Source organism: Rhineura floridana, chromosome 20, assembly GCF_030035675.1.
Source record: "Rhineura floridana isolate rRhiFlo1 chromosome 20, rRhiFlo1.hap2, whole genome shotgun sequence".
Classification (NCBI taxonomy): Eukaryota; Metazoa; Chordata; class Lepidosauria; order Squamata; family Rhineuridae; genus Rhineura; species Rhineura floridana.
In genome coordinates, this window is record NC_084499.1 from 17,818,435 (window position 1) to 17,834,860 (window position 16,426).

Genomic DNA, 16,426 nt, shown 5'->3' on the forward strand with positions numbered 1-16,426 from the left:
CCAAAAATCAGATAATCTAATGACACTGAAGACTGGCTAAGATAGTTTTTAAAAAAACCACTGACTTAAAAACAACAACAACACACAACTTACTCATATCCCGAACTGGTGGAGGAATAAACCGATCCACGAGGCCAACATGGCGCACTGGACGGCACTCTGCCTCGCCCTCCTCGTCATAGAGGGATCGCTTTCCAGAGACTATTAAAAAGACCAAGTCATCTTCCTTGGGATGCTGCTGCTTGTCCAAATCACTTTCTGAAACCTTAGCTGGGGAAGTAATTTGAACACAGAATGAAAATATGCTAACAGGTAGCCACATGCAGGTAAGGCTGTAAAATTTCCAAAAGCTCTTAAAAAAACAGGAGGCTTTTAAAGTGCTTCAAAGGATTCAAAAATGGTACAGATGCAAATTCCCAGAGAAGCTTCTTATATTACATTATAGGGCTGGCCCAAAGGAGAAAACATTCTGACACCTTAGCTGAGAATCCCAAAACACAGGAACATGGGAAGCTGCCTTATACTGAATCAGACCATTGGTCCATCTAGCTCACTGTTGCCTACACTGACTGGCAGCAGCTCTCCAGGATTTCAGGCAGGGAATCTTTCCCAGCCCTGCCTGGAGACTTTGGGGATTGGACCTAGGACCTTTTCGTGCACAGATGTGCTCTTTCACTGAATTATTTTCCTTCAGCTAAAAATAAAGACTCCAGTCCTCATGATTCTGAATAGGTGATGTCAGGGATTGGAGCTGCGACCTTCTGCATGCAGAGCAGATGCCCTACCACAAAGCTACGGCCCTTCCCCAAAAGAAACCTTTTCTCCTTCCATGCACATGAAGCACAGATGGGCTCGCACCAACAATGGCCAATCCAGAACTGAGAACAGGAACTCATGAGGACCACTGCAGTCACTCGCCTTCCCTCTGTCCCAGCACGCCTCCTAAGCCTCTTCTACAGTTAAAGACCCATTGCTCACTGGGGAAGCAGAGATGAGGGATATCCTCCAGTGCCCTCCCGGGCTGGGTATGAGGTTTCCCCTTTGTTGCAGCCTCTTAGCTGACTGCAAAGTTTCTTGAGGCTTATTACTCCAGAGGAGGGAATGGGACGGAACCACAGCAGCCAATAACGCATCTCTGCCGCAGTTTCTGCAAGACGTTATGTTCCATAAACTGTGGTTGGTGGGCAGAATCTCCAAAGAGGCATTACCCCCTTCTGACATGGGGAGGGAATGCCTCTTTTGTAAGACAGGGACTGCTACAATGCATGCACGCTTCACCCCAACACTCTGAAAGCTCCCTGTCCCCGAAAACTATCCCTATATTCCTACGCCAACATCCACAGGTTTCTTCAATGAAAAAAAGCAACACAACAAACTGTACACTGAAAATGCCTGAAATTCCAAGTTCAGCTTCAGTAGCTTCTACATACTTCAGGAAATAAAGCGTGCACATTTTCCTGCTCTTAATATTTCTGCAATGAACTCTGGAGCAATCAGCAGCTGTGTTTCGTTGCCCATGAGTGCAGACCACTCACGGAAGGAGGGCAAATGAGCAAAACCCACCAGGCCCTGTCCTGTGGAACTCCCTGCCAAGAGAAGTTCGGCAGGAGCCCTCCCTGCTCACTTTCACACATCTTCTGAAAACTATTATTCAGACAGGCCTTTGGGGCCCGAGAGTCTCTGCCAAACAGCTTCTATCGATGTGTCTGCCATACGTAGTGTTTTTATCACAGTATTGTGTTTTTTTAAGTCCTGTGCCACCTTGCAATATTTTATATGCCATTCATAAATATTTAGATAAATAAATAAGAGATGGGAAGAAGAAAGTACATGCAGGGAGACTCTCTCACCTGTAAAATATGCTTTGCTCTGGTCTGCACTAAAGTTCAGCAAAGTCAAGCAGCAAGGTTTTTGCTCTTTCGATTTATGGTTCTCTAGCCACTCTTGCGCCACCTGCAGGGGGGAAAAACCAAGCATAGACTTAACAGGCATCACGGGAGAGATTTTCTATGTGTGTGCTGCTAAAACCATTGGTCTGGATTCCAGGCTGTGTTGTGGTTGTACACAGGGGTGCTTTTCACCCCCACCCCATTGCAAAAACAAAACAAAAAACCCACCACCCTAGAGCAGCAACTAGGGTTACAAAATCCCATTTTGGGGTCTGTTTCTCTACGTCAAAACTGCAGCTGGGCGGAGGGGGAGAGAGACAGAGAAAGAAAATGAGACACTTGTTGGCAGCACTGGACTTGCCCACTTAAGGCTTTGGTCCTGTCCGTCACCTGTATACAGCTGCTCCCTCCCCCCACTGCCAGCCGATACCGAAGGGTACCCCACCCCTGGCCCACATTCTCTCTACAAGAGTGTCTCCCCGAAACTGGACACAGCACTCCAGTTAAAGTCTGCCCAGTACAGAATGAAGGGGACATTTATTTATTTACTGCAGCTTGGAACTGAGCGTGTTAGCAGAAGAATTTCCACTTGGCACAATGGAACCTTCCTTCCCCTTCCTGTCACAGCGTGTGCCCCCTCCAAATCTGTTCTGGAGGGTTGGCGGAACCTGGGCTCCTAATAATAATAATAATAATGCGAGACCAGCCAGTGGGGCAGGAACAGGTACCTGGCAATGAGTTGTAGCCAGCATTAATTCTACTCAGGTTAGACCTACTGAAATTGATACAGGCAACTTAGGTCCATTCACTCCAGTCTCAGGCTGCGTATACATACCATACATTTGAAGCACATGACTTGCCCAAAGAATACTGAGAACTGTAATTTACTCCTCACAGAGCTACAATTCCAAGCACCCTTAACAAACTACAGTTCTCAGGATTTTTTGGGAGGAAGAAAATGCTTTAAAAGTATGGTATGTGCACAGCCAGAGTATACCTTTTTTTTTTTTTACCAGCCCAGCCCACCCCCTTGGGGCTGGTCCTTCCCAAAGGACAATTGATAGAAGAGGCAGATAAATCTTTGTGGTGGGCAAAACAACTGCTGTCTTCCTAATCTTCCCTACCAGTTAGAGGAGGGGGAAGCACCAGCAGCAGCAACAACAGTAAACCACATGAGAGCTTGAAATTGCCTCGCGCCAGCCGTCTTGGTCCTCAAAGGCAGAGTGTCTGCTTGGCGGGAGGAAGGTCCCAGGGTTCAATCCCTGGCAGCATTTCTGGGTAGGGCTGGGAGAGACTCCTGCCTGAAATCCTGGTGAGCTGCTGCCAGCCAGTGCAGACAATATTGAGCAAGATGGACTAAGGGTCTGATTCAATATAAAGGCAGTTTCCTATGTTCCTAACAAGCAGCCAAGATGCTTTCCATGTGGCAAGTCTGGCCAAGAGAGTGTGGCTTGCCTAAGAAGGTTTGTTGGTGGAAGCCATCTTGAACAGTCTAGACATGACATACTTTTTTTTTTTTTAAACCAAGCGGCAACTGGACTGCAAAGAGCTCAGAGAGGGTTCACTTACCGTTTCAAAGGCGTTTAGCATCATTAAGGGGAAGAAAGTATTGAAGTAGTCATCGTAATCCCGAAACCTGGTTGGGGCAGGGGCCACAATAGACTGAGAGAGATGATTCGGTGGCCCCAACAGACTGAAGTTTGCAAACATGTCATAGCTCCACCTCAGAACCTCTTTGACAAAGATTTTGTGGTCCCTCTGCTGGGCATTTGCGCCATTTGCTTGTGCAAAAGGCGGCCAAGCTTCATGCCGGGAAGCAGCTCTGGGAGCGGTCGGCACCCTGCCATTATGAACAATATGGTTGTTTGGCACGTTCTGCAACTGGGGGGTGTTGTTTGAATTCTGAGGCCGAAAAATGCTACTCAACGTCGGAGTTTTGAGCTTCAAACCGCCCACCTTAGGGTCAGGGGGCTTCAACGGATAGGATTTGCTCTTCAAAGGTGCCAAAGGCTTCAGGACGTTCTCTAGGTCTTTGGTGAGGTTGGCGCTTCGTGAAGAATTGCTGGAACTGAAGATTTTCGTTGTGGAAAGCCTGGGGGCTGCAAAAGGTTTGGCAAACACATGGTCCGGTGGGTCGCAATCTGAATGGTTTCTGCAGTACTCTCCTGCTTTATTCACCTTTTCAGTACAGCCTGTGTGCTTGCATATCTCAGTACTTTCAGGTGTGTTTATTTCCATGCCTGTAGGGTGACTGCCATTTTCTATTTGCGAACACAGTTCCATGTCCACTGGATCCATTTGTGTTAGGAATAAGTCGTCGCCGGCTTTGACGTTTGCACTTAACTGAGGCTCGCTCTCTTTCAAAGCCACCTCTTCATTACAAGAGACAGAGGAGGGACTTGGCAAGATCACAGGGTGGCTTTTACTACTTCTAGCTACAGAAGAACATAAGCTGCCCACAGAGGTTGGAACATTTGTGGTCCTTTCTTGGATGCTTCGGTCAGCATTGGCCAGTTCTTGCCTGGTGGATGGAAATTCCTTCACTGGAGAGACAGGTGTGGATTGGACTTCCCCTCTCTCTAGTGAACTTTGCCTCAACAGTTGTCTCTCATTGCCAGAAGAATTACTCAAGCGGTCAGACCTTTCTTCCTCATTTTCAATCACCACCATGCTGGCAGGCTTTGGGCCTGCCTTGCCTCCTGTTGCTGATTGAGCCTCAGGATCGCCTCCATGCGCACATCGATCCTTCTCTCTCTCTTTGGGTCTCATCTGCCTGTAGAACTGACGCTCTTGGCAGGCCAACATTTTCTTATTTCGCATATTCAGACGCTGAGCCTTTATTAATTGCGACTTCCTTCTTTGCTGTGGAACATCCACCTCACCCGCAATTTTGCCATAACTGCGCAACTTAGCAATGCTGTCCTGTGTACGCTGAGATAGTTCAGCTGCTCTACGAACTTTCTTCTTCAGGCTAAGTTGTTCCGTCACCGATGTCGGGGCAGGAAAACGGTGGACTTTGTTTGGCGGGACCACAGCAGGAGTTGATCTGGCCGGTTTTGCTTGCAGTGATTTTTTATTGTGCTCGTATGGCTTAACACTTCCTTTCTTGGGACTTTCCTTAGCAGTTTTAATCTGCTGAGATTTCGCTGAGCAATTTCTTGGCCTAGCAGTGGACTCTTTGACAACAGATGTTGACCCTGAATGACGAGCAGATGCTGGCACGCAGGGCAGAACTGGATCTATGCGTGTGGCACGTTCTCCACCGTAAGCACGTGCCTCTGTGACATCTGAGCAAACCATGGGGTTTCCCTCGCCAACCCACTCTTTGCGAGCCAATGCATCAGGCTTTGCTTTAGTTTTACTATCTTTTACCTGGTGCTCAAGATCCTCTGCTGCTTTTTCAGTGATATCATTCCCCAGATAGTCTGTATCGTAACCCCAGTCATTTATTTGCTTCACAAGCTCTAAGTCATGTGCTGTAGGGCAGTTGCTCGTCTTTGTTGAAAGGCCTCTTCGCTGCATTGCCTTCTCCTCCATTTGGCTATCTTGCCATTCAGAGTGAATCTCCTCTTCAGTTTCAAACTCAAACAACTGGGACTCGCATTCCTCATACAGCAGTGTGGGGTTTGAGATAGTCAGTGGTTCTTGCCCCTGGGCACTGGACCGCTTCTCAAGGCATGCCACCACTTCCCCTTTTCTCCTTTCTCCCCCGTTGACTTTGTTTTCATCCTCATCTGAAGAAGTGTCAGATATAATAATGACTTGGTTTGAGAGACTGTCTGTATCAGATGACCACTCGTTGCCCTCGTTGGCAGACCAAGATCGAGCAGTGCCTTTAACTTTCCTTTTTATGCGGTTCTGGAAATGCATGCCATCTTCTTGGCTCGAGTCAACGGGAAAACTGGTTCCTTTGGCGTAAGCAGCCATGGACAATTTACTGAGGTCTCGGTCAATCTGAGAATCTGTCTCTGGGCTGGCTGCAGCAGCAGCAGCAACTTCTGCTGCTTTCTTTTTCACCAGCTCCTGCCTGATCTTCTCAAACGGTACGTTGGCCATCTCGTCGTCCGTGCTACTTCCTTCTGAGTCTTGCTCTCCTTTCCTAAATTCTGCCAGCCTGTCCTTGGATTCCTTTTCTGTGAAGAGTAACTTGCTAACAAAAGCATCGCTTGAGCTGGCCTCGGATTTGCAGAGTGACACAACTGGCGTGTTTCTGCTGGCAATGATTTCACTCTTTTGCCCTTCCTGGCTCTTGCTTCGGTCTTTGACTGACTGCTGTTTGTCTGCTCCCATCTCCAACAGGATACTTCTCCTCCTCCTGTTTTCAACGAGCTGTTTTAATTTCAGGGTCAAGTCAGGTTTCTGAGATGTGATTTTGCTTGTATGGCTGCCTTTCCTGTCATCAATGCTCTTGTCAGCCAGAAATCTGGACTCTGTGGGCCTCTCCTCCTTCTCACTGACATAGTTGGTCTCTCGGTTCTGGAAACCTGGGTCAGGACAGCTTTTGTTGGTGGAATCCCATTTCTTCTGGTCCCCCAGCACTTGGCAACAGCTTGCTTTTTTCTGGGCATCCATGTGTCTGTTTGCTAACAAGAAGCTCAAATTACTGCCTTCCTGTACTGAACTCTCTTTGAGTTCTTGTTTAATGCTGGTCAAATAGCACCCAGAGGTTCTTTGAAGACTTGGGTCTTTAGAAGAGTCCTCCCAACGCTCCTCACCCAAACCACAGCTTCTTCTGGATGATGGGCCTTCTTGATAGGCTTCATCCTTCCCTGCCAGTGACAAGTAGGGTGGATGCTCATCGTGGGTATTCACTGGACACCTGTCTTCCTGCCTTTCTTGCTTTATCGACAGAGGGGGCGGAGTTATACAAACAGCAGCAGGGCTTTCCACGTGGGAGGAAGGATTAAACGATTTGCTCCACATGCTTCGTACAATCTGCTTCAGGGACGCCTTCAGTTCCTGCGCCTCCTGGGGACTCAGCTCCCAGTGCGTGTGGCTGCGCCGATGCAAGTTCAGTTTGTCGAGGTACGGCTTACAAACAAGTGCCTGCCCTACCTGGCAGCCCTCCTTCAGGATGTTACGTATCAGCCTCATGCAGGCAGACTGTATCGACTCGTGCTCCCGAGATGATGCCGCTGCTGTGCTTTTTAAGTAGTTCCTGGCTTTCCCCCTCTCGGCACCATGCGCGAACACTGCACTTGGGAGCTTGGCGCAATTCACCACCGCCCCCACCCACTTCTCTGAGCTGACCCACAAAGAACGCAGGCAATTTTTCTTAAGGTGGAGCTCCAACACAGTCACCAGGATCCAGATGAAGAATTCGGACACTTTGTCACAAAACTGAACAGAGTCGTTGAGGACCTCTTTGATTTCCGAGCACAGGTGGCGGATGACCTCTAAGCTATAAAAAACTCCCAAGTCCTTGAGGTCCATAAGAGAGTGGACAAAAGGGATGAACCACAGAAATGTGCTGTTGTGCAACCGCATGTCTCGGCCAATGTCAAACTGGAACATGTCAGTCAGTGTCTGCATATCTTCATACAAGTTGGGGCAGTAATCGGGACAAATGGCAGACCTTCGCCCAGCACCCTGAAACAGAAACCAGGAAGCCAGTGTTTAGTAGCATGCTGTCTGCACCTCAGTGGGTAGAGCATCTGTCTTGCACAGAGAAGGTCCCAGTTTCAATCCCCAGGAGCATCTCCAGGTAGGGCCGGGAGAGACTCCCTGCTTGAAACCCTGGAGAGCTGCTGCCAGTCAAAGCAGACAATACTGAGCTAGACAGACCAATGGTCTGACTCAGTATAAGGCAGCTTCATATGTCCCCCCTGGATATCCAACAATGCCCTTCTTGCTTCAGGGGTTTCACTAGGGCAGTAATAGGGACGATTTGTGGTCCTTCAGGACTCCATATCCCATTAGCCTCAGCCAACACGGCCAGTTATCAGGGAAGATGGCAGCTGTAACCCATGTGGATGAAAATCTTTGGTTTAGGCTTTATAGTGAGCACCAAACTGGCTAGGCTTCATTGCATGTAAAGATACAGGTAGTCATGAATAGGGCAGCTTCCTTGCATGCTAAACAGAAAAATAGAGAGGAGCTGTTGCATAGCTTGCAGAGGAAACTAGAGATTGCAAGGCTTGCCAAATGGGAAAAACAGGTAACGGGTGACTTACAAGAAGAGGAAAAACATGTTATTTTGGACATGAGTATTTTGGGAACTAAGGGTCTCCTATAGCCTTTTGTGGAAAAATGCATGCAGCTTCTTTGTGTAATTGTGTAATGTATGTACGTCATTGAAAGGGTATAAAACTTCCTGCGTGGAGTGTGTTTGGGGGCCTGCACTAGGACTCTGTCTGAGTGCGTGTCCTCAGGCAATTGCTTGTTTAATAAAGCTTCTAATTACAGTGCCAATCCTGTGTCCTGAGAATTACTTTAGGGCCTCCCAGGATCAAACCCGCAGGGATGAGTCCTTTCCTTGGCCCCTGCAACACCCATCAACATCTCAAATGCCACAGGTTGCCCAGCCCTAGGACAGGGCATTATCTATTGATTTTTTGAACCTTTATTTCCACCCAACAAGGCTAGAAACATTGGGGGGGGGGGAAATGAGAAAGAAAAGATTTTCAGGGGTCTGAATTCTGTCGCCAATAAGAGACTGCCCTTCAAACAAATATGGAGGATCCAACCTTTGAAATGGAACGTGTTTCTTTTCTATTGGACAGGTGTGGTTCAGTTCTTCTATCCAACTATTCTGTGGACCCATCTACGTTGCCACCTTTCAAGCATGCAAGATCAATGAGTAAGTTACCTTGTGGGGCTTTTCTATGTGGTAGTTATACACCAGTTGGCTGCAGGTAATAGTTTCATCTCCGTAGTCTGACAGAGGTTCAGATTTAGTCCTTCAAAAATATTAAGAAAGCCAAGGTTTTAAACCTTAAACTACTTATTTAAACAGGTAGCGCCCACCATTCTGAAAGCACAGGACTGGGGGAAACAGAACAGAATAAAATGTAATCATGCTCCATGTTATTTCCCCTCCTGACCCAGAGTCCCAAAGACGATGCAAGTGGTTACGGTCTTACAACATAAAGTGATACAAGAAGCATTTAAATTGCTCTCAAACTTAAACCAATTGCCTAAGTGCAAGCTAGTTCACTTAAGCCAGAGACACATGGGTTCTGCTCAAAGGCTTGGTTCAGATGCCCATGGTTTGTTTAAACATCTGAACCCATCTCAGCAGGCTTACTATGGTTTGTTTTCTAGAACCAAGCTACAACGTGGAGGTATAGTTTTTTGCTGGCTTATAAAGCATGGCTTCTTTTAATTCTGATGTTGTGTTATATCTGAACTCAACAACCTTACTTAAATATGGCTTGTATGGCCACTCCAGACGCTCAACAAGGGACAGAGTCAAGAGCAGACAGAAAACAAACCAAGGTTGGGAGAAGTAAACCGTGGCTTGTTTGCTTGTCTGTTAATTCATTTGCATGTAACATTTAAACTACATTAAATCTTATCTTAATCCAGGGGTAGCTAATGTGGTGACCTCCAGGCACTGTCATACTACAACTCCCATCAGTCCCAGCGAATATGACCTATTTTCAGGGATGATGGGAGTTGGAGTTCCAACAACATCTAGAGGGCACCACACTGGCTACTCCTGCTGTAGACCTTGAGCTACCAAGGCAATTTGAGAATTTGCTTCCAGGAAAAAAAGGTTTACAAAAAAATGCATAAAGGACTGACCTCCTGCAACTTTGGCGAACACTCTCTAATTCTTTCTTGTAACTTTCATTGTTGATAATAGTTTGAAATGCCTCGATTGGATCAATGAGCTGACCCCACACTTTGGACCCAAGCTTATCCAAGATCACCATGAAACAGTGGAGTGCAGGCCAGAAAGGATTGTTACTTTCATCTGAAAAAGACAGCCCAAAACATATAGTGATGGGAAATAACAAGAATAAAAAATGTTGGAAGGGTTAGGATACAAGTCAGCTTGCACTGAAGGCAGACACATCAGCTTGGGAAACAGCAGACAGAGAGAGGAACCTCCATGCTTCCTAGACTGCCCTTTTCCTTCTAACCTGCATCTTCCAGCACTAGACTGATACTTTTAGGGTTTCTGACCTCACTTCCTATTTCCTCCCTCTCTTCTTCCACTCCTTCCTTTTGAAACTCTCTTCTCTTGACAGTATAGGAGCAAGCATGACTCATTGCTTCTCCACCTTAGTTAGCTGGAACTAGGGATCCTTCCTATCAAGCATGTATTTCTTTTAATAGATGCCAGTTCTGTCTTTTTCCTAAAGCCAGAGTGGGATTGCATCTAGGGTCAAGTGTGCTCCTTCAACAGGGACCCAGCAACAGCTTCTGCCAACATTCAACTCCAACACTAACAGAAACCATGTACATTTAAAAATCAAAAAGCAAACCCTTTTAGGTCCATGAGGGAAAAAGTAAAATCCAGAATAGCTGTGCCATCCTTCTACTTTTTTCCCATTCCTCTTCTGCTTGCTTTCATGGGATTGTTTTGCTGCTATGCTACTCTAGCTTTCTGTCATCATTTGTGAACTTTACTATAAACACTTAACAACCACAGCAACCACAGCAACCACAGCAACCACAGCAACCACAGCATATCCTGCCCTTTGTCCCAGAAGGAGCCCAAGGTGGCAAATGGAATACAAAAATCTATAAAACGTCTTTAAAAACAAAACTTCTTTAAAATATCTTAAATTTAAAACATCTTAAAAAACCAATTCCAATACAGATGCAGACTATGTCTCTATTTAAAAGGCTTGTTGGAAGAGGAAGGTCTTCAGCAGGCACCAAAAAGACAGAGATATTTAAGGAGATGTTTAACTGAGATGTCTATTATTTAAGGGGAGGGAATTCCAAAGGATCGGTGCCACAGAACTAAAGGTCCGCTTCCTATGTTGTGCAGAACGGACCTCCTGACAGGATGGGGTCTGCCGGAAGCCCTCACCTGCAGAGTGCAGGAATTGGCTGGGTATGTAAGAGAGGTGTGACAAACAGTGACCATGGGGTTGTATCCTATGCTAGCCCTACTCAAGAGTAGATCCACTGAAATTGATGGGCATTACTAGCTTAGGCCCATTAATTTCAATGCGTCGGACACATTTTTATATGCTTCAATCCTAGAAGACTACCCACAAGGAACCAGGCACTCTGTTGCAGGACATCAAGGATGCCTTTAGCTGCCAGGTCAATATGGAACGTTTTTGACTTTGATGGTAGAAAGCTTGATAGCCACTCACTTGAGATAAGCGTTTCTGTCATATTTTAACACTCGAGTCAACACTGACTGTATGTATGTTTTATGAAAATTTGAATAAAAATTATTGTAAAAAAAAAAAAACACTCAAGTCAACACTGGATGTTGCTTTTTGGGTGGGTGGGGGTCTCTGCTTGGCTGACGTCCTTATCAGCATGTTCCCATGTGGAACCACCTCCTCCCAAAGCTGGCAAACTGCCAAGATAAGAGATACTGGGAAATCTTCCACTATGGTTGCTAGATTTGGAGGCTTGTCACTGATAGATATGGAGCTCCCAAGTGGTGAACGCGACATAAGAAAATAACACTGATCAGCAAATAACAGCAACAAGCAAAGAAGGTCTGCAAAGCAAACCGCCTTAATAATTAACAGTGCTAACAAAAGATCTTAAGCAGCAGTAAATATACATGAGTCAATGTTACAGTCTGGAGAGCTTTTAATGTCACTAAAATGGATGCTTTTTCTCTTAGAACAGCCAAAACGGAGGTACTATAAAGTCTGAAAGTGAGTTACAAATATTCATAGGATTTCAGTCTGAAGGAGGTCTGTCCAAATATTTTTCTGTTCCTCAGAAGAGGAATACCACACCAATCTTCCAAAAAGACACTCCAAAAACCATAACGGGTGTTATGTCCTGCCTTCAAGTTGATTCCGACTTATGGCGACCCTCTGAGTAGGGTTTTCATGAGGCTGAGAGGCAGTGACTGGCCCAAGGTCACCCAGCGAGGTTCATAGCTATACGGGTGTTATATTAATAATTCTCAGTTACTTAAGTCCATTGCTTTCAGTGGCTCTACTCTACAACTCAGATGGATCTCGCCCAATAACCTCAAAACACACCAAAAAACAAAGAAGCTTCCAATGACATTTGAGGTCTGCTTCTTATTATTAGGAACTAATTGTCAGCCATCATCCCTATCCTATGCAATATTCGGCACTTTGCCTTCACCAGTCCCTTTCAATTTCCCTACCTCTACCATCTATTAGACTTCTTTCTCTCTCAAATGGATGCCCAGTAGATCTTTTCACGTCAGCAGTTTGTGTATATGACTTGTATTTTAATATTTTTTCCCTTTTACATGTGATGAACTGTGGTAGCCTATGGCTTTGAGCAATAAACATCCATCCCATTTATGCTGGCCAATCACACAATGCAAAGTTGGATAGGTTTGGAGGATGGGAATAAAAGAACACAGATTACTAACAATGGCTTTCTGCCCATTTTTCTTTATTTTCCTTGTAAGATGTGGGGGGAACCTTTGGTCCTCCCAATGTTGCTGAACTACAACTCCCATCAGCCCCAGTGAGCTGGGCCAAAGGCCAGGAAGGACAGCGGTTGTAGTGCAGCAACATCTGAAAGGCTAAACATTCCCCCACACCTGTCTTAAAACTTAGTAATAAAAATGATTAACAGAAAACCCTTTCAGGTAGTATCCAACCACATTATATTCAAAGTATATAATTCAATGAAATGTATGGACCTACATCAGTGATGCCCATTAATTTAAATGGGTCAGCTCAGACTACGAACGTTATTCTTAGTGGTGTGGATCCAACTAAGTTCAACTCAGAGTAGACCCACTGAAACTGATAGAGCTAAGTTAGTCCTATCTATTAAATGAATATCTGAGTACAAGTATTAGTCTTAGTATTACTATTTATAAGGGATTGTGTCTAACTAAGTTTTACTCAGAGTAGGCCCACTGAAATTAATGGATCTAAGTTAGCTATATCTTATTTTCAATGGGGGTCTACTCCGAGTAGGACTAACATTGCATATAACCCTAGATTTCTTACCCACTCTTCACCATGAGGTCCCAGGGTGGTTTACAACCATTCTAAAATATAACATTAAGAATGGCTTTTAAAAAGTTACAAACAAGAGATTAGGATGGGCCCCAAAATATGTACCTCAGGTGTCAACCAACGCTGGATACAACCCTTTGCCAAGAACTCAGTTAGCCTTTGCATTACACGATAGCATTTACGAATTAAATAACTGATTCAGGATACAGTTCCAGAAAAGGAATTATCTTACCCCCAGAGAGTGGACACTCAAGACTATATTTAACTTGTTTCATCACTGCCTTCAATGACTATGAGTTAGTTACCATCTTTTTTACTCTTCATGGTGTTCATTATGGATTGCATGAAGTCATTCTGCTTGTCTGGACCGAGCAGCAACGAATCCATAGCTTGTTCTTCCAGCACCATTAACAACATGCAGATACCTACAATGAGAGCAACTGGAAACTTCAGGAGCCGTAACTGGCCTTTAAGCTTAACCCTGCAATTTTAATCCACAACCAAAATGAAACCTACGTATGGAAGTACACTTGTTTACATTCCTCCCAGACTTGGATGTAAGAAGAAACCCGCTGGATCAGGCCAAAGACCCATCTAGTCCAACATCTTGTTCTCACAGTGACCAATCAGATGTGCCAGTGGGAAGCCCACAAGCAAGACCTGAGCACAACAGCAAGGCTCCCCTCCTGCCGTTTCCAGCAACTGGTACTCAGAAGCACACTCCCTCTGACCATGTAGGCAGAACAGAGCCAAGCATTTGTCTAATCTTCTATTAAAGCCATCCAAGTTGGTGGCCCTCACTGCCTCCTGTGGGAGCCAATTCCACAGTTTAACTCTGCGCTGCGTGAAGGAGGACTTTCTTTTATCTGTCCTGAAATCTTTCAACGTCCAGCTTCACTGCATGTCCATAATTTCCAATCTTATGAGAGAGGGAGAAAGGTTGCTGTGGATTTGTTTCCCCCCCCCTTGCTTGCTCCGGGGGGGGGGGGAGGCACCCTTTCCTAGTGTCATGAGCCCACAGTCAAAGCATGAAGGAGATAAGTCAGTTTTGCCTGCCAGCTACCCAGGCCTCATTTTGAAATGGCACTCCAGTTGAGCAGAGATGGGCCACAGGTCTGATTCAGTACAAGGCCATGTACATATGTGCGAGCTGGGGAGAGAGAGAGAGTTTGTAGGTTGGTTGCACCCACTTCTCTGGCCACACCCACCACTGGCATGTGGCCCTCAGACGGTTTGCTATGGGACAACGTGGCCCTCAGGTGGGGGGGGGAATTAGCCGTCCCTACAGCACCGCAAAGCTACTACAACTCCTCTTGGAAGAGGGCCGACTTAAATCCTTCACACTTTGACCTATCTCAGCATGTCTCTACTCACCAAGCCAGTAGTTTTTGTAATTGGTGGAATCGTACAGGTGGGATGGCAACAGGATGAGCTTCCCCTTCTCAACCACTGATGAGTTATAAATTTCAGGATTCTCAATGAGGCCCAGCTCTATGACTTTGAACAAGCAAGTCAGCACCTCCTGGATGTCATAGTAGTCATCTCTGTCCACCTTCCCTAGGCTCCTGGCCGCCTGGATGGCCCACCGACGGATCTGCATGTTTGAAAGGACACGGGAAATCAAGGAACCACAAACGAAACTGTTAAGGCAATAACAATTATTGGTTCAGGGCAACACAGAGGTGGGCTTTTCCACTGGCAGCACCAGTGTTGGAGAATGCCCTCCCTGCCGAAATACGAGATGCCCCATCAGGATTGGCATTTGGCCGGCCCTTGAATTCACACCGGCCAAGGCAAGCATTCCCCCCGAACTTGATCTAGTTGTTTTAAAGGCTTAGCTGTTCTAACTGTTATGCTGTTTAACTGGCTTCTTTTATGGAAATTTTTAATTCTGGATGTTTGACTTGACTTTGATGGAATTGTTTTATTGTGTATTTTAATTATGTATGGATTTTATGACATTTTATATTTGCAAACCATTTGTGCATGTAAACAGGATGGTGATGCTTCCTTTCAGTCTTAATTTTCAAGTTGGTGTGAAAGACAATTGTTACTAAGTCCAAACAAGAGGTTCACATTGCAAACCACACAGCGTAGATACCAGTTTCAAAGAATGCTTGTAAGAAGGCCATTGTCTTCCTGACAACCTCCTCCCTTCCCATCCATCCTAGACTACTGAGGGAGAAGGAACCACCTCTTGACTTGTACAGGATTGTATCCAATGTTGGGTCCTACTCAAGGGTAGACCCACTGGCATTAACGGACATGGCTATCTTAGGTCCACTAATTTCCATGGGTTACTCTAAATAGAACATAGTTCAATACCACCCATTGCGTACTCAAGTGCTTCACACCAACAAAGGAACCCTCTCCTCAGTGGCACTCTTTGCTGAAGCTCATCACCACAAATGTGTCCAGTGAGTGCAAGAATAGCATATAACACAAGGGTGGGCAACCTGCGGCTCTCCAGATGTTGTCGGGCTCCAACTCCCATCAGCCCCAGCGAGCATGGCCAATGGTTAAGGACAAAGGGAGTCAAGCAACATCTGGAGGACCACAGGTTGCCCACCTGTGCTGTAGGGGTTCAGTGTGTTGGCCTGGGACTGGGGAAACCCAGGTTCAAATCTTTATACAGCAATGTAGTTCCCAGGCACATGAAGTTCTGAAGGCGCATGAGGCCACCATCTTGCTGAAGCTAAGCAGGTCTAGTCAGTGCCTGGATAGGAGACCGCCTGGGAAGCCTTGGGATTCTTGATGGAAGAAAGGTGGGGTATAAATGAAATAAAAAAAATAAATTGGATGATCATAGGCCAGACACCACCTCACAGGGTTGCTATGAGGAGGAAAATGGAGTGGGGAGGGGCTGGGAGAAGAAGAACCATATTTTTTGGAAGAAGGGCAAAATTAGAAAAATGTAATAAACTCTGTAAAAATTATTTATGAGGACACCACAAAAAAGGAACAGCCTGAATGTTACCGTATTTGTTACACCTCGCTCTTTAGCAAAAAAGGATCTCAGAGAGGCTTAAAAAACAAAAAGTGAGGACTCATTTTTTTAACTTTCTTCTCACAAAGTAGAAAGATGGCAGCCGCCAAGAGTCTGAACCGTGACAAGGCCCTGAGCCTGCTTAAAAGAAGCAGCTTCTTCAAAAAGGAGATTATGGCCCTCTGTATTTCAGAACTCAATCCGACATTTAAGAACCTACGAAGAGCCTCCAGCCAGGGAAACAAAGAAGAAACAAGAGAAAAGAAGGAAATTAAAGCAGCTCACCACTTCATTAGGGTGTACCATGAGCAGGTAGATCCCCGGATGTTTGTCAACTACCTGATAGGAGTAGTTGGTTTGCTCCATCTTGCAAAGAGCCTCGATACACAGCTCACCTACGTTTGAGAGAAAGAGCACCAAGGATTAAGGATGTCACTATAACTATCATA

General features: G+C 45.7%; 1 protein-coding gene across 7 annotated transcripts in view; it reads right to left on the reverse strand.

Annotated features, from left to right (window-relative positions):
* SETX (senataxin) overlaps positions 1 to 16,426 on the reverse strand; it is a 61,576-nt gene that overhangs the window by 27,159 nt on the left and 17,991 nt on the right. For all 7 annotated transcript variants that reach the window (XM_061604195.1, XM_061604199.1, XM_061604196.1 and 4 more), the window contains exons 4-11: positions 16,263 to 16,372; positions 14,366 to 14,585; positions 13,297 to 13,416; positions 9,636 to 9,807; positions 8,698 to 8,788; positions 3,459 to 7,478; positions 1,851 to 1,953; positions 94 to 270 (exon numbers count right to left, since the gene is read on the reverse strand). In XM_061604195.1, the coding sequence (XP_061460179.1) occupies positions 94 to 270; positions 1,851 to 1,953; positions 3,459 to 7,478; positions 8,698 to 8,788; positions 9,636 to 9,807; positions 13,297 to 13,416; positions 14,366 to 14,585; positions 16,263 to 16,372 (5,013 nt within the window). The remainder of the gene's footprint in view (positions 1 to 93; positions 271 to 1,850; positions 1,954 to 3,458; positions 7,479 to 8,697; positions 8,789 to 9,635; positions 9,808 to 13,296; positions 13,417 to 14,365; positions 14,586 to 16,262; positions 16,373 to 16,426) is intronic.